The 23,186-nt window shown below is 40.3% G+C and overlaps 2 protein-coding genes and 1 pseudogene across 2 annotated transcripts; all 3 read left to right on the top strand.

The window, feature by feature from the left end:
• The first annotated feature begins 1,032 nt into the window (after positions 1-1,032).
• LOC104419320 (ABC transporter B family member 15-like) lies at positions 1,033-14,613 on the top strand. The gene is given in 9 exon segments (XM_039302538.1): positions 1,033-1,236; positions 1,371-1,425; positions 1,706-1,714; positions 1,717-1,883; positions 2,211-2,668; positions 3,354-3,891; positions 4,009-4,493; positions 12,722-13,130; positions 13,249-14,613. Coding segments are annotated over 9 exon segments (3,690 nt in total).
• Positions 14,614-17,199: 2,586 nt separating this feature from the next.
• On the top strand, positions 17,200-19,981 carry LOC104420664 (annotated as a pseudogene).
• Positions 19,982-21,260: 1,279 nt separating this feature from the next.
• Positions 21,261-22,167, top strand: LOC104419321. Its single transcript, XM_010030951.3, has one exon. It carries the CDS (start codon positions 21,366-21,368, stop codon positions 21,939-21,941), a length of 576 nt encoding a protein of 191 aa, XP_010029253.2. The 5' UTR covers positions 21,261-21,365; the 3' UTR covers positions 21,942-22,167.
• Positions 22,168-23,186: the final 1,019 nt, after the last annotated feature.

The following is a 23,186-nucleotide window of genomic DNA, read 5'->3' as shown; positions in this document are numbered from 1 at the left end:
TTTATTTAGTGTTTGCTATCTTAGGATGTTGCCAATGGTTATGAGTTGATTCGATCTAATGGGACATTTCTAGAAAAGTAAGCTGAACTGAAATTGAGAGTTTGAAGGAAAGAGGAAGATCGAATTTGGAGAATCACATTGTAGTTTTGTATTAATTGGTCGACTAATTATGACTGTCTTTGGGATAATCATAATTATGAATACATATATATATATATATATATATAATTGTTTAAAAGAGATCAAGAGAGATATAAATGTGATCGATCGATCTGGGGTACTGCATACTAAATCTACTCAGAGTGTGATGCCCATTATGAGTTGCTATATATTCCTAACAAATATATGGCAATGAGCTCTCAAAGTGTGTTGGTCGCACGAATTATTCACTGGTATGAATGTTGAATAGAGGTAAAGAGGATCATGTTCGGCCCACCATGTGCGAGTGGGAGATGATTGTTTTATTTATTAATTAATGTGATGGGCCTAAGTTGGCCCGTCTGCTCATGTTAGGCCTAAAAGCCTGGCCCACAAGATTATGGCCCATGAATGGAGGGATATGTTGAAGGATTATAACTTTTGGGGGAACGTCTTTTACCGAAAGGACACGTCCTTTGGAGAGAACGTATTTAAGGGGGAAAAGAGAGGGAGGAACGCACCTTTTGACAGTACATACGTTCCTCCCCCCTCTCTCCCTCCAAAAGAAAAAACAGTAATAAAAGAGACGACGCTCTTTTCCCTTCAAGGCGAATTGACGTCATCGGATCGAATGGGATCGGTTTTTCTTTCTCATATTAGCGTCGGTGTTTAATCTGTGGCTAACAAGGTATGTTCGATTTTATGATATGCCTTAAGATTGGTGATACATGTGATTTTCCCGGGCTCGTATTCCACATTCGTTTTAGGGGCTCGCTTTAGTGTCGAATCCGGTTTTAGGAAATCCGATATTCCCGACATAGCAAGCATCATCGGAAGGTGAGGGAAGACAAGGGGCGCAAGAGAGACACGAGCGGGGTGGTCAAAACGAAGAAGATGAGGAGGATTGCTGGACCAATAAGCTCCATTTTCAAGCACTCAGATGCCGCCGACAGGTGGCTGATGGCTCTAGGGCTGATCGAGGCGGTCGGCGACGGCATCTCCACGCCATTCGTGCTGCTCCTGTCGAGCCGCCTCATGAACAACATAGGCAACGCACTGTCTCTGGGCGAAGGCCAGTTCTCTCGAGTCATCGACGAGGTAAAGTTTTTTCTCTCGGAATAGGGGACCCGCGATACGATGAATGTGGAAATTGCCCTTCCAAACGCACTGTCAAGTGTCATTATTGCGAAATAACGTGGATCTTCCTGTTGGCAATGTTTGTGGGTGCGCAGGACGCACTATCCCTGGTCTACGTGGCTTGTGGACTATTTTACGCTGCTTTTCTAGGTAAGCTTTTCATTTGTGGCGACTATTCGCAATCGCGATTGGTCTCGAAACAAAAGCAATTACTCTCTCTAGTAGTGCACTTAATTTTTTTTTTTTTTTTTGTGGGGACAGAAAAGTGCTTATTTTCGAATGCTGGCCATCCACTATTATTTTTTATCAGACGGGAAGAGTAAGATACAAAAGTACTAGGTTGCTTAATTGTATTCGTATGGTAAATACGTGCGAACCCATCATCTCATCTCATCTCGATAAGATTTCATCTTCAATGTCTATATATCAGAGGGGTATTGTTGACAAGGACGGGAGAGAGGCAAGCCTCGAGGATGAGATCCATGTACCTGAGAGCGGTGCTGAGGCAAGACGTGGGCTATTTTGACTTGAATGTCACGAGCACGTCTGAGGTCGTCACGAGTGTCTCCAACGACTCGCTTGTGATTCAAGATGCTCTCAGTGTTAAGGTAATAAGCAACCTAATTTTCAGCCACGCCTTAAAAGTAAAGTTTAAAACAAGAGCGCAATCCGATATTTGGAGAGCAAAGAAGTTGCCCTAGTGGCGGACGCATGGCTCATATACAAGAGGGGTGAAATGCATGATATCATGCACGTGACATCACGTGTGTATTACTAAAATTTGGCACTAGGCGCCTAGGGGTCAGGAGGCCCTTCCGGTCCATTACCAGTGTCCTAAGAAAAGGAAAAGGCATGATCAATTGATAAAATTTCATTTAGATATAACCGTGACATTACTCTAGCATTTTTTTTTTTTTGTGTGTGGATATTTTCAGGTGCCAAGCTTTGTGATGAACACATCCTTATTCGTTGGGAGCTACATAGCAGCGTTGCTGCTCCAGTGGAGACTGGCCCTAGTGAGCTTTCCCTTCGTGGTGCTCCTCGTGATCCCGGGCTTAATCTATGGGAGGACTCTAATGGGGCTAGCAAGGAGAGTTAGGGAAGAGTACAACAAGGCAGGCACGATTGCAGAACAAGTCATATCCTCCATCAGAACGGTTTATGCCTTCGTTGGTGAGAGCAAGACCATGAGCGATTTCTCTGGAGAGCTTGAAGGGTCGGTCAGATCGGGGTTGAAGCAGGGCTTGGCCAAAGGCCTGGCCATTGGGAGCAACGGGGTTGTGTATGGGATTTGGGCCTTCGTGGCTTACTACAGTAGCAGGATGGTCATGTACCATGGCGCTGAAGGCGGTACTGTTTATGCCGTTGGAGCTGGCTTAGCCGTCGGAGGATTGTGAGTAACGAGTATTCCCACCTTTCTGTTTTTCCAAATAACATTTTGGACTGATGAGAAACAGTCCTTCGCTTTCTATGTTCGCATTATACTAAGTATGGTATGATAGGTGCGTGTGGAGCCTATAATAGATGCACTTCTTGTGATAACCTCTTCTATTGTCCCACATCGCCTAAGGAGGGAGGTCTTGGTTAACTTATAAGGCTTGGGTCCCTCTCATCTGTTTAACGCGTTTTAAAGCCGTGAGGGAAAAGACCGTGGCTGGGATGGCGGTTCGTCCGCGCTAGGGCGGGTGACCCAAAGCGGACAATATTACACAGTGGGGCCCGGGATGTTACAAGTGGTATCAGAGCTAACTCCCGACCGCGTGTGGGACCACAGCTCGAATGCTGGAATGCTGTTCTGATGCCCGTGGGGCCACGCTGTTCTGTTAAGAGGTGGAGAGTGTGATAACCGCCTCTCTTGTCCCACATCGCCTAGGGAGGGAGGTTTTGGTTAACTTATAAGGCTTGGGTCCCTCTCATCTGTGTAACGCGTTTTAAAGCCGTGAGGGAAAAGACCGTGGCTGGGATGGCGGTTCGTTCACGCCAGGGCGGGTGACCCAAAGCAGATAATATTACACAGTGGGGCCCGAAATGTTACACTTCTAGTCATGAATAACTTACTAGTGCCCTTTAATAAACAGAGCATTTGGCAAAGCTTTATCGAATTTGAAGTACTTTGCCGAAGCAATCTCCGCAGTGGAACGTATCACAGAGGTGATCGATCGAGTCCCCAAGATTGATACCAACAACTTGGAAGGGAGGATTGTGGAGAAAGTTTCCGGGGAAATCGAATTCAAGCACGTGGAGTTTGCGTACCCATCGCGGCCCAACATCATCTTCAAAGACTTTTGCCTGACGATACCGGCGGGAAAGTCAATTGCTCTTGTGGGCGGCAGCGGGTTTGGGAAATCTACGGTCATCTCCTTATTGCAAAGGTTTTATGATCCTCTCAATGGAGAAATCCTTCTGGATGGAGTTCCCATTGATAAGTTGCAGCTCAAGGGGCTAAGGTCACAGATGGGCTTGGTGAGCCAAGAGCCAACATTATTTGCCACCACCATGAAAGAGAACATCCTCTTTGGTAAGGAAGATGCCGCCATGGAAGAGGTAGTTGAAGCAGCCAAAGCTTCCAATGCACATAATTTCATCTCTCAAATGCCTCAGGGATATGATACGCAGGTGCATTTTTATTCGGGTTCTCTGTTGGTTTTTTTTTAGTTCATTGCAACGTATTTAATTACAACTATGTTTCTTTATATTTGAGTTATGATCATATGCGTAAATATATGTTGATAGGTTGGTGAAAGAGGCATTCAAATGTCTGGAGGACAGAAGCAGAGAATTGCCATTGCAAGAGCTATAATCAAATCCCCTCGAATTCTCCTCCTTGACGAGGCAACTAGTGCTTTGGACATGGAATCGGAGAGAATTGTTCAAGAGGCCCTTGAAAAGGTCGCGGTTGGGCGAACCACCATCATTGTCACTCATCGGCTATCCAACATCCAAAATGCCGATGTCATTGCCGTCGTCCAAAATGGCCAGGTGATGGAAAGTGGCTCGCATCAAGAGTTGATCCGATTCAAAGGAGGTATATACTCTTCCCTTGTGCATCTTCAACAAATGGAAAGCAAGAAAACTCAAGACGAAGCTCAGGTCATATCCACAAGGTCACCGTCCTCTCCTAAGATCGATTCTACAAGGGATCCTACAGCCTCCATCTTCGGCTCAGCCAATAATGCGGAATCAGCTCAAATGTTAGCAGAGAGAAGGAACACAAGGATGTAAGAATTATTGTGGCCCATATTATGTGATTTATTATATGGTTTAATAATTATTGAAATGCTATAAATAATTATTGGTTACGAGAAGGTACGACTCTAATAAAACGAAAGGGTATATCGCTTTGATGGAAGACACCTTTACAACGAACGTATAAAAAAGTCTGGTCCTCTCTCCACCCATATGAACAACAGTAACTAAAAGAACGTATTCTCTCCTCCATCAATTGAATACATTAAGGTTTAATGGGTTAAGGGAGAGAAATCGGATTTCTTCATTTGGTTCGAGTTCTTTCGGTTTTCTACAACGATCATCATCAAGTGCAACGTTATGGAGAAAGGTATGTCTTCATCTAATTGTGAAAATCATAAAGATCAAAAGATCACCGATTTGTTATGAATTTCTGCATTAAGTTTTATATGAATTGTCTAACAGTTGGTATCAGAGCATTTGGTTTATGATCTCATGATTTTTCCATTTAAAGTATGATTATAGTTTATGTTTGATGATTCGTTGAACGATCTTGTTCGTATTATTTATTGTTGTTAAAATGTTTTTGGATGATTATGGATAAAGAAAATCCGAATGATGGAACGTTCTTCATGGACGAAAATGGCGAAGAAAAGTTACTGTGCACGAGTGGAAAAGGACGAAAATGGAAAAATTCGGAATTTTGAGGGCAAGTAAGAAACTCGCCGGTTCCGGGGAAAATCCGGTAACCCACCGCTTGATTTCGGACCCACACCGTCGCACTGCCATGAGGAACATTAGCCATGAGTTTTTCCGGTATATTGGTGTTCGCCGGAGGCTAATCGAGTGGCGCAAGTCGCGGTGGTTAGGGTTTGCGTTTTGGGGAAATTTTGCTTTGATTTGGGGCCAATTTCTTGGTCATTTTCACCGAAACTTAAACCCATGTGGTCGTGCCGGCATACTCTAGAAAACCCATTATTTTATTTGTGTCTGGGATGGGCTACCGGAGAAGAAATGGCTGGCGAAACTGCGGCGGAACGGCGAAAAACGGCGAAGAATCGCGTCTGTGCGCGAGGAAGAAGGCGTGTGGGCTTGACGTGCGCGCTGCGGTTGCAGGCGCGTGGAACCCACGCGCCACGCGCCGTCACGCGCGCGCAAGCGCTGCGTGCGTGGGATCCATGCGCGCGGGGCTTCCCGCTCGGTTACAGGTGCGTGCAACGCACGCGCTCGCGCGATGGACACGCGCGTGTGGGGCGCGATGGACACGCGCGTGTGGGGCACACGCCCGCGGCGGATGAAGGCGTTGCTCGGCACGCGCCTGACTCTCCGCGCGCCTTATTTACGTTTTTGCCCCTATGCCATTTTTAAAATTCCAATTGTTTCCTTCTCACAATTTATTTATTGTTATGCCCCTGTTTAATTAATAATTACAATTCTGCCATTGCTGATTATTTACCATTTTGCCCCTGGATATTAAATTTATGATTCTGCCCTTATGGAATTATGATTTTACAATTTTGCCCTTATGTTTTAATTGCATTTTATCCTTGTGTGCAATTTGGTAAATATTTATATTTTACAATATTAAAAATTCATATTATGAATGGTTTGTTAGTCACCAAAGTGGCCGAACCTTGAAGTCTTTTGAATTTTTGATATTGTAAATTATTTTATTCAATTACCCATGATTAATTGATGCTATATATGAAATTGATATGTTTTATATCATTATTGGAGTTATGGGTATATTGAAGTTCATTTATTATAAGAACTTAGGATTAACCCAAAGGTTAATTATTTTCTTATAATTCATGAACATGATGGTTGATAATTAATATGATTTGTTAAATTTGTTTGTATATCCAAAGATTAACAAATAAATTTTAATAAGATATATTTACAATTATCAAATAAAAGTTATTAGCATCATTATGGTATATATATCTTTGTTTATCATAGGATCGCCCAAAGGAGAACTATGATGTACATGTGTCATTTAGTTTGAATCTGATTATATGATATTCTCAAAACATTAATGTATGAGTATTTTCTTACACATTTGCAGTATCTGTACCTGTTTCACTCCATTGGCACGCCTCATCTGTTCCCTTATTCAATGGGGGTAAATTTTCCTAATTGGAGTGAACAAGTCCAGTTTCACTTAGGTGTCCTGGATCTTGATTTAGCACTTCAAGCTTAGAAACCAGCTGCTATTACTGATGAAAGTAGCGATGATGAAAAGTCTTTCCATAAAGCTTGCGAAAGATCGAACAGACTGAGCTTAATGTTCATGCGAATGACAGTTGCAAACAACTTAAAGACTTCTCTTCCCAAGACTAACAATGCTAAGGAATTTATGAAATTTGTGGAAGAACGTTCTCAAACTGCTGATAAGTCACTTGCTGGTACATTGATGAACACATTGACTACCATGAAATATGATGGTTCGCGTACCATGCATGAGCATATACTTGAGATGACCAATTTAGCAGCAAAATTAAGGACTTTGGGAATGATGTGGATGAGTACTTTTTAGTACAATTTATACTTAATTCCTTGCCTCATGAGCAATATGGGCCATTTCAAATGAATTACAACACTATAAAGGATAAGTGGAATGTAAACGAATTGGCCAATATACTAGTTCAAGAGGAAACAAGGATAAAGAATCAAAAGACTCATTCTGTTCATCTCTCAAGTCATCAAGAAGTTCGAAAGAATTTTAAGAGGAAAGGTGGAAGGAGCAAGAAGAAAGGATTACACGTCCTGAATGACTCTTCAAAGGCTTCTTAAATCCACAAGAATGAACACAATCTTATTAAATGTCATTTTTGCAACAAAATTGGACACTTGAAGAAAGATTGTTTGAAATGTAAGGCTCGGTTCGAAAAGAAAGGCAAGCATTGTGCTTTGATATGTTTTGAATCAAACTTTACTGAAGTTCCTTATAATACTTGGTGGATTGATTCTGGTGCCACCACTCATGTGTCAAATATGATGCAGGGATTTCTTACGATCCAAACTATAAAGCCAAATGAAAGTTATATGATTACGGGGAACAGAAACAAAGCTCCAGTTGAAGGCATTGGCACTTATCGTTTGCTCTTAGATACTGGGCATTATTTAGATTTGTTTCGAACCCTTTATGTACCTACATTTTCTCGCAATTTAGTTTTTTTGCCAAGACTTGATGTGGCGGGATTTTATTGTAAGTTTGGATCTGAATCTTTCAGTTTATTTAAGAGTGATACTCTTATTGGAACTAGAACTTTATGTGATGGTCTCTACAAATTTAGACTTGATAATACTTTTGTTGAGACATTAATGACCTTGCATCATAATGTTGGCACTAAACGAAGTTTGGTGAATGAAAATTCTGCTTACTTGTGGCATAAACGTTTAGGTCATATATCCAAAGAAAGAATGCAAAGATTAGTGAAGAATGAAATTCTTCCAAATTTGGATTTTATTGACCTTGGAGTGTGTATTGATTGTATTAAAGGTAAACAAATAAAACACACTAAGAAAGGTGCCACAAAAAGCACAAAACTTCTTGAAATTATACATACCGACATATGTGGTCCTTTTGATGTTCCATCTTTTGATAAGGAAAGCTATTTCATAACCTTTATTGATGATTTTTTCACGTTATGGTTATATTTATCTATTGCATGATAAGTCTCAATCAGTGAATGTACTTGAAGTGTATATTAAAGAGGTTGAGAGGCAATTAGATAGAAAGGTGAAAATAGTAAGATCGGATAAATGCGGTGAATATTATGTAAAATATGATGAATCGGGACAATGTCCAGGTCCATTTGCTAAATTCCTTGAAAGACATGGCATTTGTGCTCAATACACAATGCCAGGTACACCACAACAAAATGGTGTAGCAGAAAGGCGTAACCGTACTTTAATGGAAATGGTTAGGAGTATGATGAGTCATTCATCTTTACCCTTGTCTTTGTGGATGTATGCTTTAAAGACTTCTATGTACTTATTAAATAGGGTTCCTAGTAAGACAGTTCCAAAGACTCCATTTGAACTGTGGACGGGAAGGAAATTTAGTTTACGACACCTGCATGTTTGGGGTTGTCAAGCAGAAGTAAGAATTTACAATCCACATGAAAGGAAATTGGATTCAAGAACGACCAGTGGTTATTTCATTGGTTATGCAGAGAAATCCAAAGGGTATAAATTTTATTGTCCTAATCATAGTACAAGAATTGTTGAATCTGGAAATGCTAGGTTCATTGAGAATGGTGACATCAGTGGGAGTGAAAGAATGCGTGATGTTTGCATTCAAGAAGTAAGGGCAGAAGTTCCTATACCCAAAGCTTATAAAGTTGTTGTTCATGATATTATTGTTAAATCTAACAATAATCAAGAACAACAAATTAATGAACAAACACTCGATAATGGAGATGTCAATAACGAACCTCCAATGGCCGAGTCACAAGAAATAACATTAAGGAGATTTCAAAGAGAAAAGAGGTCGGCTATTTCTGATGACTATATGGTTTATTTACAAGAGTCAGAAATTGACTTAAGAATTGGAAATGATCCAGATTCATTTTCCCAAGCCATGGAATGTGAAGATTCTAATGAATGGTTTAATGCCATGGAAGAAGAGTTAAAATCCATGCATCAAAATCAAGTTTGGGATATTGTTGAATTGCCTAAAGGATGTAAGAAGGTCGGGTGTAAATGGGTCTTTAAGACCAAGCGCGACTCAAAAGGCAATATTGAACGACATAAAGCCAGACTTGTTGCAAAGGGTTTTACTCAAAAAGAAGGCATTGACTATAAAGAGACATTTTCACCAGTCTCTAAGAAGGACTCACTTAGAATTATTATGGCTTTGGTGGCTCATTATGACTTGGAGTTACACCAAATGGATGTAAAAACCGCATTTCTTAATGGGAATTTAGAGGAAGAGGTTTATATGGACCAACCCGAAGGCTTTTCAGTTAAAGGAAAGGAACACATGGTATGTAAATTAAAGAAGTCAATATATGGACTTAAACAAGCTTCTTGACAATGGTATCTTAAGTTTAACGATACCATAACTTCATTTGGATTTAAGGAAAACACCGTTGATCGGTGTATATATATGAAGATTAGTGGGAGCAAGTTTATTTTTCTAGTTTTGTATGTTGATGATATTTTGCTTGCTGCTAATGATCTTGGTTTGTTACATGAAACCAAGAAGTTTCTCTCTAAGAATTTTGAAATGAAGGATATGGGAGAGGCAACATATGTGATAGGAATAGAAATATTCCGTGATAAATCACAAGGATTATTAGAATTGTCTCAGAAAGCCTACATTGAAATTTTTTTAGAGAGATTTAATATGAGTAAATGTTCAGCAGGAATAGTTCCAATTCAGAAAGGTGATAAATTTAGCCTTATGCAATGTTCGAAAAGTGAATTGGAACGAGAACAAATGAATAATATTCCTTATGCATCTATTGTGGGGAGCTTAATGTATGCACAAACTTGCACTGCACGGACATCGCTTTTCTTTGTCGGAATCTTTGGGTAGGTATCAAAGTAATCCCTGGAATGGATCATTGGAAAGCTGCAAAGAAAGTTCTTAGATACTTGCAAGGAACGAAGAATCATATGCTCACTTATAAAAGATCTGATCATCTTGAGGTGATTGGATATTCAGATTCAGACTTAGCCGGATGTGCCGATACAAGAAAATCAACATTTGGTTACTTGTTTCTTCTGGCTGGAGGGGCAATTTCATGGAAGAGTGCAAAGCAGTCAGTTATTGCTGCATCCACTATGGAAGCTGAATTTGTGGCATGCTTTGAGGCCACAATTCATGGATTATGGCTGTGGAATTTTATTTCAGGGCTTGTGATCGTCGACGTATTGCCAAGCCGCTGAAAATCTATTGTGATAACTCGCAGCAGTTTTCTTCTCTAAGAACGACAAGTATTCTAAGGGTGCTAAGCATATGGAGATCAAATACTTGTTTGTCAAAGAAGAAGTTCAGAAACAAAGAGTGTCAATTGAGCACATTAGCACCAATCTTATGATAGCAGATCCCTTAACAAAAGGATTGCCGCCCAAAACATTTAATGAGCATGTTGAAAGGATGGGCATTATTGGACGTCATTAATGTTTGTATTATGATTGTATTAAGTTTATGTATTTGACACTTTGAGCTCACTTACATGTTTATGATATTTCTTGTTTTCTATTTAGTATACATTATGGAAATAGATGAATGTTAAATAGGATAGTTTCTAAAGAAACATTATAGTTTGACTATTACTGTACTTCTCATTTATGGATCATGTTAAGTAAAGTGCTATAATTGTAGTACATAGAAGGGACTATGTCGATTAATGACATACAACCGCTATGACTCGCATTATTTTTCTTTACTTAATTGTGATTATTATGTGATTACTAATTTAATGAAATTTTATAGCATAATCTTATTGTGCACATTATGGTCTTTATTAAACCATGAAAGGAACATCATATGGGCCAAGTGGGAGAATGTAAGAATTATTGTGGACCATATTATGTGATTTATTATATGGTTTAATAATTATTGAAATGCTATAAATAATTATTGGTTACGAGAAAGTAAGACTCTAATAAAACGAAAGGGTATATCGCTTTGACGGAATGCACCTTTTCAACGAACGTATAAAAGAGTCCGGTCCTCTCTCCACCCATATGAACAACAGTAACTAAGGGCGCGCATGACAAAATTTATGTTTCTCGATTTCTCTGTTTCTCTGTTCCCCGGAACAGGTTTGGAATAGAAATCCGTTTGGTAATGTAATTTGATTTCTCTATTTCTGAAACAGATTTCTATTCCAGAAATAGAGAAATTGAAGAAATCAGAAGCTGAAATTTTTAACTTCTCGTTTTGAAATAGAAATCAGAAACTGAAATCAAACCATATAAAAAGAATTTTGCGCTTTCTTGCTAACTTAATTCACTCATAACCACAACTTCACAAATTATTGCTAATTTTCTTTTTCTTATTTTGCTCGTGTTTCTTTTTGCATTTTTTTCAATTTTTTTTGTTTTTTTGATAATTTCCTCTTTAGGATGAAAGGCAATTGAATGGGTCCCCAATTTTCAAAGACAACCAAAGTTCTTAAATGCTTACTTAAAAACAATGGGACTCTTTCCTCCTAGAAAAGACACGTGCATGGCTAGTTGAAGAACAAGTTCTTATGTAATAGATGAATAAAAAGCATGCCTAGAAGTTTAACCTTATTTTTGTTACGGATTCAAAATTCTTGCAAAATCAAAATAATTAGATTGTTACACAATCTTGAATTTTAATTCAAAGGCAATAGATTCAAGAGAATCTCTCTCTTTGCTATGCAAGGGCCATTAAAGGTTCATTGAGCAACAATAAAGAAATTAGAGATGAGCAACTGGACTGATTCAATTCGAGAATCAAAATAAACGACCTTCCCCGATTGGTTCCTAACCATAAACATTACTTTAAGGTAGAATTCTCATATATTCTTTTGCACCATTAATTTTATTTTGTTGATAATCTTGTCTAATACTAGTTTTTGATAAAATGACAAGGCTGTATAGGCACCATTGATGGCACCCATATTCATGCTTCCGCAGTATTTGTTTGAATCTACGTAGGATGAGCTTGCAAACGATACATTGACTGAGGAGGAAAACCAAATAAATACGCTTAGGAAAACAATTCCATGAAATTGTATTTTCAACTTTTTTGTAATATTATTTAGTATTATTGAGGATTTCCCATGTTGTTTTAGTATTGTTTCGACTATTATTTTGTATTTGAGGATTTCCTATATTGTTATCTAATCAATTTCTATTCCTAGAAATAGAAATTTTGTTCTGCTATCAAACGGATTTTTGTTTCAAAAATAGAAATTTTGAGTCGTTATCAAACGGGTTTCTTTACTTAGAAACTTGTCCGGGGAATAGAAATTAAGAAATTGATTTATGGCCAGAAATCAATTTCTGTTTCGGAAATTTTGTCATGCGCAACCTAAAAGAACGTATTCTCTCCTCCATCAATTGAATACATTAAGGTTTAGTGGGTTAAGGGAGAGAAATCGGATTTCTTCATTTGGTTCGAGTTCTTTCAGTTTTCTACAACGATCATCATCAAGTGCAACGTTATGGAGAAAGGTATGTCTTCATCTAATTGTGAAAATCATGAAGATCAAAAGATCACTGATTTGTTATGAATTTCCGCATTAAGTTTTATATGAATTGTCTAACAAAGGGAAGGCCTAAGATTTCAAACTTCATTGCTTCGGAGATTATTATCTTTCAGTCGCCCAGAATGGAAACAAGTAGCAATGGCATGTGTTAGCGCTGTCTTGGGTGGTGCCATTCAACCGGTGTTTGCATTCATGATGGGGTCGATGATATCGGTCTTCTTCTTAACAGATCATGATGAGATTAAGGAGAAGACATGGACGTATACATTGTGTTTCGCAGGGTTCTTCATGATCTCATTGCTGATCAACACGTCTCAACACTACAATTTCGCCTATGTTGGGGAGTATTTAACCAAGAGGATCCGTGAGATGATGTTGGCGAAGATTCTCACTTTTGAGGTCGGCTGGTTCGATCAAGACAAGAACTCGAGTGGTGCTGTTTGCTCTAGACTTGCCAAAGACATCAATGTGGTACATCACATAATCTGAGCTGTTTTCATTTCGTGGAAAGCTGAATGAGAATTGTTACCATTTAAATATGCTCTGTCTATTGTCAAGCAAGATGACTGGTTTTCGATATGTTTTGCAGGTGAGATCATTGGTAGGTGACCAAATGTCTCTCCTTGTACAAGCCATCTCAGCAGTAACCATAGCCTGCATAATGGGACTTGTGATCGCATGGAGGCTTGCCATTGCCATGATAGCCATCCAGCCACTCATCATTCTCTGCTTTTATGGAAGAAAAACCCTGCTCAAGGGTATGTCGCAGAAGGCTATTGAAGCACAAAATGAGCGCAGCAAATTAGCTGCTGAAGCAGTGTCCAGTCACAGAATGATCACTGCCTTCTCTTCCCAAGAAAAAATCCTGAAGATGCTGAAAAAGGCCCAAGAAGGCCCCCGGAGAGAGAGCAAGAGGCAGTCATGGTTTGCTGGGGTCGGGCTTGGTGCATCCCAGAGCCTTACCAATTGTACAATGGCTTTCGACTTTTGGTACGGCGGGAAGTTGGTTACACAGGGCTACATCACATACAAGGAGGTTTTCGAGACTTTCCTGATTTTGCTCTCCACTGGAAAGATCATTGCCGATGCGGGAAGCATGACCACTGACATCGCCAGGGGCTCGGGAGCCATGAAGTCTGTCTTTGCTGTCTTGGACCGCGAAACGAACATCGAGCCTGCCAACCCACAAGGCTTCAAACCTGAAAAGATATCGGGCCATGTGGAAGTTCGTGATGTGGACTTTGCTTATCCAGCTAGGCCCGATGCGATGATCCTAAAGGGCTTCTCCATCGATATTGAGGCGGGGAAGTCAACAGCCTTGGTAGGTCAAAGCGGGTCTGGGAAATCAACCATCATTAGCCTGATCGAGAGATTCTATGATCCACTCCGAGGGACGATCAAGATCGACGGCCGAGAGATAAGATCATACCATCTCCGATCTCTGAGACAGCATATCGCCCTGGTCAGCCAAGAGCCGACACTATTCGCTGGCATCGTGAAGGAGAACATCATCTTCGGAGTTTCTCCTGCAGTCGACGAGATGGAGATCCTCGAAGCTGCTAGAGTGGCAAACGCCCATGGCTTCATCTCAGGATTGAAGGACGGGTATGACACTTGGTGCGGCGACAAGGGAGTGCAACTCTCTGGCGGCCAGAAGCAACGTGTTGCCATAGCCCGGGCAATACTGAAGAACCCGAGTGTGTTGCTGCTGGACGAGGCAACGAGCGCGCTTGATGGGCAAGCAGAAAGGATGGTGCAAGATGCATTGGAGGGCCTGATGGTGGGCAGGACTAGTGTGGTGATGGCCCATAGGTTGAGCACCATCCACAACTGTGATGTGATTGCAGTGTTGGAGAAGGGCAAATTGGTGGAGAAAGGGACTCACTCTTCTTTGTTGGCTAAGGGTCCTGGAGGAGCTTACTACTCTCTAGCCAGCTTGCATGTGACTACTTGAGTATCATTCGATAATGTTGACTGTGTCTTCTGTTTTATACAAGCACTTGTAGAATTGTCACACCCTAAAACCATCAAGAATGAAGGATGATATGGCTGTTCTTCCATTCGAAGAACGCAGCCTCAAATTATCAAAATCCAACTAAAGAACCTGAAAAAGATTGGAAAGTATAAGAGTGGGCAACCACGACTCAGTAAGTAATGCATCTCTTCTAAGCAAATTAAACATTCACTATACATATGTACAAACAAGATATCACCATTTGTCAATCCCAAAGATAGAGAAATATATATGCAAATATCAAAAGTAGTGTATAAACTAATACTATTTTCAGTTCACGATAACAAATCAACTATCAATGATTTATTTCATTGATTAATCTTATTTAATCACATGTCAATTGTTCATTCCATCAACTAATCTCAAATTACATATTAATGGTTTACTCCATTGACCAAACTCATATTCAAATATCTAGCCATGGTTATTTATAACGCTCGTAACATATCTAGCTATGATTACTCATAATGCTCGTAACAAGGCAACCAAGATTCCTCATTTGGTTAGGTTTCCACTTATTATTAGTGGCTTAGCTCACAACGATATCCTAGATTAATATGTGCATGCCCACAAATCATCAAACAAGTTCACAACGATATTGAGCACTCCACCGTCATCCTCCAATACTAGAAATCCAATTCATAAACAATTGCATATATCAAAATACATTTCACAAATCAATCACATCACCTTTTGTAACTTAACTTATCCGCTAGAAATACTTTTCGTAAAACATTTTTCAAATCATTTCAAACTCATCTTATAAACCGGTTTTACAAACTAAATCAAGTCAAATAAATATAATAAAATCTTTCACAAATCGATATATATATTTACTCAAAGTCGAGCTTTTCATTAAATGGTTTTGCAAACCCAATATGTATAAACTTTCTCAACTTTGTTCCTTGAACAAATATAACAAAATATATATTTCCACCGAATAGTTCTCGTACTATATACAAATATCAAATTGTGGTAAATGCTTGATCCAAATTTTATGCAACAAAATATGTATTCATAACTCATAATATATGAAATCTTTATCATTTTAAACCATGAGATAAAAAATTCTTAGATGAGATGACATTACTCACCTGGGAAAGTAAAAAAATTAGCCTATGGTGGTTACTCGAGTTAAAGTACTTGTATACCTATTAGTTAATGGAAAATGATACCAAAACTAAGTAATATGCTACTCTAACCAACGATTCGACTAAATTATGCTTATTTGTAGATAAAACAACACTCATGCGCCATCAATGAAACTCATTTATAGCAAACGTCCATCTTTCTCCGCTATGCAAATTATCCGCTATGCATAACTCAAATGTGAAACTTTTGAAATTTGTTCCAACCAAACTGTACTTCAAAATCAAATTTAATCGAACCCCAAAGCAACACAATGCCTAGACTATCATTTCCACAAAAATCATAGCTCAAAAACTCATCATTCAAACTTCATAGTTCAAGATATACATAATTCCAAATTTGTGTCTCAACCTCCAAAATTACTTTGAATAAATGAATAATCAGCTTGAATACTTACCCGGCGTTGAAATTCTCAATTGATTCGGCTTGTTGTGGAGTCCGGATCGTGAATGCGTGTACTCTCTTCTTCCTTTCTTCTTTTCCTTCTTCACGGACGCTTTTTCCCTCTGTTTCTGTCACCGAGTCCCCTGTCTCTCTTTCTCTCTCTTTCTCTCTCTTTCAGCCACTTGCTCTAGCTAATAAAGAAGATAGACAAATGGTTGGGTTTGGGCTTGGGCTTAAAAGAGAAATGAGTTGGGTTTAATGGGCCAATTTTTCATAGTAATCACCTGAAGTATAGAGCTTGATACTTGTATATTTTTGTTCTCTAAATGTAACGCATCATTTGCGACCTGTAGCAGGATTAGTCCTCCTGTTTGTCTTCATTATCAGTAAAATTAGTTATCTATCGGAATTGATTTTACTGAACCAAGTTAATTTTATAATAATAGATTGGTGGATCTACTTTAGATGCCACAAAAGTAAAATCCATGTTCACACTGGATTTTCAGTTTTTGTCGCCAATTCTGTCCAGTGATTCATCAATTTAAGTTTATTTAATTTTTTTCTTCAAGATAAAGTGAACCCATTTCTTGGTAAGGTCTGGAGTGGACTCCTCTCTGGAGTGTAGATCCGATTTTTTTTCTTCAAGGTAATGAGAAATCTAATTCTTTTGTTCCAAGCCTCATATTTGGCGATCATTCCAACTACCGGCATGGGCCATGAGACCAGTTGAATTATGAATCTGCGCGGACATGCATTAATAATTTAATACAGTCAATCAATCTTCCATCTCCGCGAGCAGATCATAAATAATGGTTGCTTTTGGCCAAGAACAGACGCCGCCAACCCCTTTAGCTTCGGTTCTGATCTCATCGTTCACCGTCATTCTAGGAAGAAGCAACGGGCAAAGCAACATTTAAAGTCATTCAATTAATCAACAGAAGAGTTGAGAATCTTTACGTTAGTTGTTCCTGGAAGAAACTTGGGAAAACAAAAATGGGAAATGAGAGACAGAGCAATGTGGCTGAGGAGGAGGAGGAGGAGGAGAAGAAGGGGTGGTCGTCCATAGGCTCCATATTCATGCACGCAGATGGAGTGGACAAGTGCTTGATGGGTCTTGGCTTCTTTGGAGCGGTCGCTGATGGCTTCTCTACGCCCCTCTTGCTCTATGTCACCAGCCGGCTCATGAACGACATTGGCTCTGCTTCTTCTCTGGATCCTGAAATGTTTTGTCACAAGATTAACAAGGTACACACAACCATCTCTATCCGAGCTCGTAGCAAGGAAATATGGATCTCTTTCCCTCACTCTGGATTGTGTTTCTGCAGAATGCACTGGTTCTCTTGTGCATGGCCTGTGGATTATTATTTGCTTGTTTTCTAGGTGCGTCAAACCGTTTCTCGCGTTCCCTTTTCGGGTATTTTTTGTTTTATCTACGCAAGGAATTGGAAATTGAAGAAAAGTTGAGATTTTGTCGGACTTGTTCTAACTATGATGGTGATGATGATTGTATGCAGAAGGGTATTGTTGGACCAGGACTGGTGAGAGGCAAGCCCAAAGAATGAGAGCCAGATACTTGAGAGCTGTGCTCAGGCAAGACGTGACCTACTTCGACATGCATGTGATGAGCACGTCCGAGGTCGTCACCAGTGTATCCAGTGATGGTCTCGTGATTCAGGACGTCCTAAGTGAGAAGGTCCGTAATTCAGAAGCTGAATCTCTGTTATGTCGTCTTTTATATATAATAGCCAAGTGTTTCTAAACTGAAATTGTAGGTCCCTAATTTTCTTGTCAATGCGTCGCTGTTCGTGGGGAGCTACATAGTGGCATTCCTGATGTTGTGGAGACTGGCAATAGTTGGGTTCCCCTTTGCTCTGCTCCTCATAATCCCGGGCATGATATGTGGGAGGACTCTAATAATAATTGCAAGAAAGAAAAGGGAAGAGTATAATAAGGCTGGTACGATAGCAGAACAAGCGGTTTCTTCCATCAGAACGGTTTATGCCTTTGTCGGTGAGAGCAAAACGCTTTCCGAGTTTTCTAAAGCTCTTGAAGGATCCGTGAAGCTGGGGCTGAGGCAGGGCCTGGCGAAAGGGTTGGCGATTGGAAGCAACAGTATCGTGTTTGCCATCTGGTCTTTCATGGCATATTATGGTAGTAGGATGGTCATGTACCATGGTTAAAAAGGCGGAACGGTTTATGCTGTTGGCACTTCCATTACTTTTGGCGGAATGTAAGTGGTGTGCGGCTTTCTTTTACACTCCCGAATTTTACTCACATTCTTGCCGTGTTTTAGAAGCAATCGATACTGACTTGTTTGGTCTTATCTTGAATGATTTAAGGGCATTGGGTTCTGCTTTATCCAACCTTAAGTACTTCTCAGAAGCATCTTCGGCAGGTGAGCGTATATCAGAGGTGATGAAGAGAGTGCCCGTGATTGATCCAGAGAACATGGAGGGGAACACCATACAGAATTTGGAAGGAAACATTGAATTTAGACACGTCGAGTTTTCATATCCGTCAAGACCTGAAAACATCATATTCAGAGACTTCTCTCTCACGATCCCATCAGGAAAGACTCTAGCTCTGGTTGGTGGCAGTGGCTCGGGAAAATCCACAGTGATATGGCTCCTGCAGAGGTTCTACGACCCTCTCTGTGGAGAGATACTCCTCGATGGGATTGCTATTAGTAAGCTGCAAATTAAATGGCTTAGATCGCAGATGGGACTAGTGAACCAAGAGCCAACACTCTTTGCGACTAGTATAAAGGAAAATATACTCTTCGGCAAGGAGGATGCCAAGATGGAGGAGGTAATTGAAGCTGCTAAGGCTTCGAATGCTCATGACTTCATCAGCCAGTTGCCTCGGGGGTACGATACACAGGTCCTTCCCTCTTCTCTCCCTCTCCCTAGATGTATGTATTTTATATGCCCTAAGTGCCTGCTGACTTGAGTCTGGTACCGATGACGAACTAAAAGTTTTCCACAGGAATGATCTTGCATCTACCTATTTTGTTGCGTTGTCTGAGCAGGTAGGGGATAGGGGCATCCAATTGTCAGGAGGGCAGAAGCAGAGAATAGCTATAGCGCGAGCAATCATCAAAGCACCCAGGATCCTCCTCCTAGATGAAGCAACGAGTGCATTAGACTCGGAATCAGAGAAAATCGTCCAAGAAGCACTCGATCGAGCTTCCATTGATCACATAAAGATCATCATTGCTCACCGGCTATCTACTATACGACATGCCTATAATATTGCCGTCATTTGGAATGGGCAAGTGATAGAGACCGGCAATCACGAAGAGCTAATCCAGAGTGAAGACTGCCTCTATACCTCATTGGTCAATCTTCAGAAATCAGAGAAACAGAAACCAACAGATCAAGTTAAGAAACCCGAGATCAAGTTAAAAAAAATTATGTCATTATCAAATGTGTATTTATACTGGTAAATTTGTTCAGTAAATAAAAATTGAAAAAGTTATTTCCAGTCAGAAATTATTTTTGGGAATCATTTGCACTCTTAGGAGCTGTGAACAAACGACTGGGATCTGTGGCATTGTAAATTTTGTTCGCATTGGTTGCGTATAGATCATCCTGTTGCCATTTCCTTAAGAGCAGACATGACAGCCATGGGATGCTATGTTGAGCCTTTATCCTGTTGCTATTTCTCTTTGGGTTTCTGCCAGATATTGGTTTTCATCGGACGGGGGGTTGCCGAATTGACCGCATTGCCTTTTCACATTGCGGCAAACATTCTGCTCAGAGATGTCATCATTTGACTTCGCTTTTGGTTGACGGACAAGGACGGGAGCTTTTTTCGTGACTTCCACTTCCCTGACGAAGCATGCTGGTCGATGTCTTTTCCGATCAGGTCCACGGGACCTGGTCATCACTAGTACCGTCGGCATCCGATGGACGCAATGTGACAATCCGCCCGATCCGGCACCCCTGCATCGACGCCATGTAGATGATGGGCAAAACCTGAGCATCACATATTTCACTGATTGTCACGAGGCGCGGTATGGACCCATCAGACTAGGTGTGTAGTACGGGTTTGTTCTTGACATTGGATTGACAATGGTATGCCTGTTTCCTAGCACGTGAACACTTTCCTCGCAATACGTACTTCTCGTGAGGGGTTCCACACAGGAACATAACATAACATGAACAAGTTGCATCTAACCTCATCAATCTTATTTTGTTAGGATTTGTGGCGCTAATTATTGATCTAACCAAATCATCGAAAGTAAAAAAAAAAATCTGAGGCAATAGATAAATCTACACACATGGGGGGAGAATTTGAGTGCAACGTGGATATTGGATGATCAATGGAAACCATTTGTATATATGACACATAGATCAATGTAATCCATATCGAAATGCACAAGAGATTAGGACATAAAACGTCCTTACCAAGAAGATAAGCTTTAATTAACAATTGATTTAATGACTCTAGCTATGTGGTCCTTTCCTTATACTTGTGTTTGTAATGTTTTAATACGTGACATGAGACATTAATTTATATTACCAAAGTTTGTAACTTTTCTCGTAACTAGTGTACCTTATATTATAATTTTTTTTTATTCCTTACTAAACCTACACAACAGGCGTCACACAACACTAATTTGCACATACCTCAATATCATATTTAACATACATAAACTTTAGTATGAATTATTTATGCTAATTTCATTATGATAATATAAGAATATCCGAACCTTTCAATTTGACTTGTTTCTTGAAATGAATGCCAAATGATTCTATTTCCGTGCATTACTCCATGGCTTGAATAACGAGGTCTAGTGAATTCAAATCAAGTCCTTGGACCATTCAGCTAAAAATCAAATCGTTTTCCCAGGGCAAATCATCAACAGCAGCAGGAATTTCTACTCATTTTTTTTCACCTCCTTTAGAGCGCCTGTGCCTGCAAAAGCAGCGACATGTCGGGATGTCTCCTCCTGCGGCGGCAACACCATCAGCCACGCCTCCAAAGGTTAAACCACGCTGGTCCCTCATTCACCTCGACACAATCAAATGATCGAAGCGCACGCACCATTCGCTCTCCCGTATATAATCACGCCCACCCACCGCATCGTCTTCTGCACGGCCTCAAGATTTCACTCTCGAAATTCATACAGTTTGCGCGCGAATTCTGCAGTACCCATGGAAGAAGCCAAGAGGGGATTGTTCATGTGCTCCGCCGCGAGATCGACGAAGTGCGGTGACGGCGGCGGCGAGCTCGACGACGACCCCGTCCCGACCCTGCTCTTCACCGCCGGAACCGCTCTCGCCGTACTGGGCCTGAAGCGCGCCGTCCTCGCTTTCCTGGGGAAGCAATGCTGGCACGTGTGGTGGGTCTTCGTGCTCCTCAACGTCATCCTCCTGGTCGTCTTCTTTACTTCCAGGCGCTCGAGCTCGACGACGCCGGGCCACCGCCGAAAGAATCAAGAATCGGAACCGGAGGATGACGGGGAACGGACGTCCAAGAAGCAGCAAAGGAAGAGAAAATCGCGGCGGTGCTCCAGGTCTCCGGCGGTCGAAAGAGCACGTGGCGAGCGCGAGGAATCGGTTTACGAGGAAAAAGATGGTCGGAGCGGGACCGAGGAGCAAGATGCGGCACGGGAGGACGATCAAGCAGGAGCCTACGAGGGGCTGTCGGACGAGGAGCTGAACGAGAAAGTCGAAAGTTTCATTGTGACGTTCAGGCAGCACTTGGTTTCTGATGCGAGGCGGAGGTGAAATTTTTGGGGCTGGTCTTGTGAAGAAGAAGATTTTTCAACGCAGGGTCAACACAATTTTTTTGTTTTTTTTCCCTCATGATTTGCTGCAATACATAGTTTAATTTAATTTTATATTATTTTAAATGCATAATTAAATGGTAGCAATTATTATCGCATGGTCATTTCACGGACCACATAATGTCGTGTCTGAGTAAAGCTTTTACTGAGATTCTAGTACGATGCGACTCTGTTTTTGCTCGACTGGAATTGTCGCCTGGAAAGAAAAGGGGGAATTTGCAGTGTCGATGCTGGTCTTCTACCGATGTGATCTCATGTCCTCGTGCAGGATCTACCACCGCACGATGCAAAGATTAGAATGGTAACGGAGCATGGACTCGATCGCCTAAAAAAGATTGTTTCAGGAGATGGTCGTGTAATTGATGCAAAGTTCGATTCCTTTCAGTTTTCCTTAAATTTTGGGTTTTCTAATTTCACGGGTTGTGCTGAGGTGACTTTCCTTCTTATTCGCTGCTTTGTTCTCGTTAACAAAATATCTTTTGTAAAAAGTTATTCTTAACTTTTATTGAAAGGAGACTAAGATTTTGTACCAATTCCGAAGGGAGAATATCAAATGTAATATTATAAAATTTTTAATTTCAAATAGAACTGTAAAACTCTTACAATTGAGTAATGAATTCTTGGATCAAGTTTGAACTATGCTGTAATTTAATCAACGATACGGCTAAAATATATACTAGTGCACTATTGAAATCCAATCAACAACAATGCATTTGAATAAATGGCATATCATTGGAATTCGATCAATGATGTTGGATAGGAGATACAATACCGGAATTTAATTGATGTTAGTACATCAAGATATAGATACTCGTCAAAATCTAATCAACAATGGGAATTTAAAAGTTATGACTAAGGAAACTAAAGTATGATAATATAAAAATAAAGTAATGACATTTGATGTGTTGTTTGAGAGTTGCTCTATTGGACAACTGGGATATTTATAGAGAAATTTGATAATCATTAAGTTGTCTATCTTCTAGTAACTGTTTCCAACCTTAGGCTTATCCCCTTTTCTTAGTAACTAACTCACCCATTTCCTTTATAATTGCCTTGATTGTGCTTTAATGTTTCGTGATTTATCAAAACCAATTCCATGACTAGGCACCTGAGCATTAACTGCTTTCCAACTCCGCATTCCCTTGACGCTTCTTAGAATATTCTAAATATTTTCATTAAAACTTGC

This window comes from Eucalyptus grandis, chromosome 9, assembly GCF_016545825.1.
Source record: "Eucalyptus grandis isolate ANBG69807.140 chromosome 9, ASM1654582v1, whole genome shotgun sequence".
NCBI classification, from domain to species: domain Eukaryota; kingdom Viridiplantae; phylum Streptophyta; class Magnoliopsida; order Myrtales; family Myrtaceae; genus Eucalyptus; species Eucalyptus grandis.
The sequence above is the reverse complement of the archived record's forward strand: the minus strand, read 5'-3'. Positions and strand labels throughout refer to the sequence as shown.

Coding starts and splice junctions, on each gene's coding strand:
- LOC104419321 (XM_010030951.3), top strand. CDS start 21,366: ATGGAAGAAGCCAAGAGGGGATTGTTCATGTGCTCCGCCGCGAGATCG.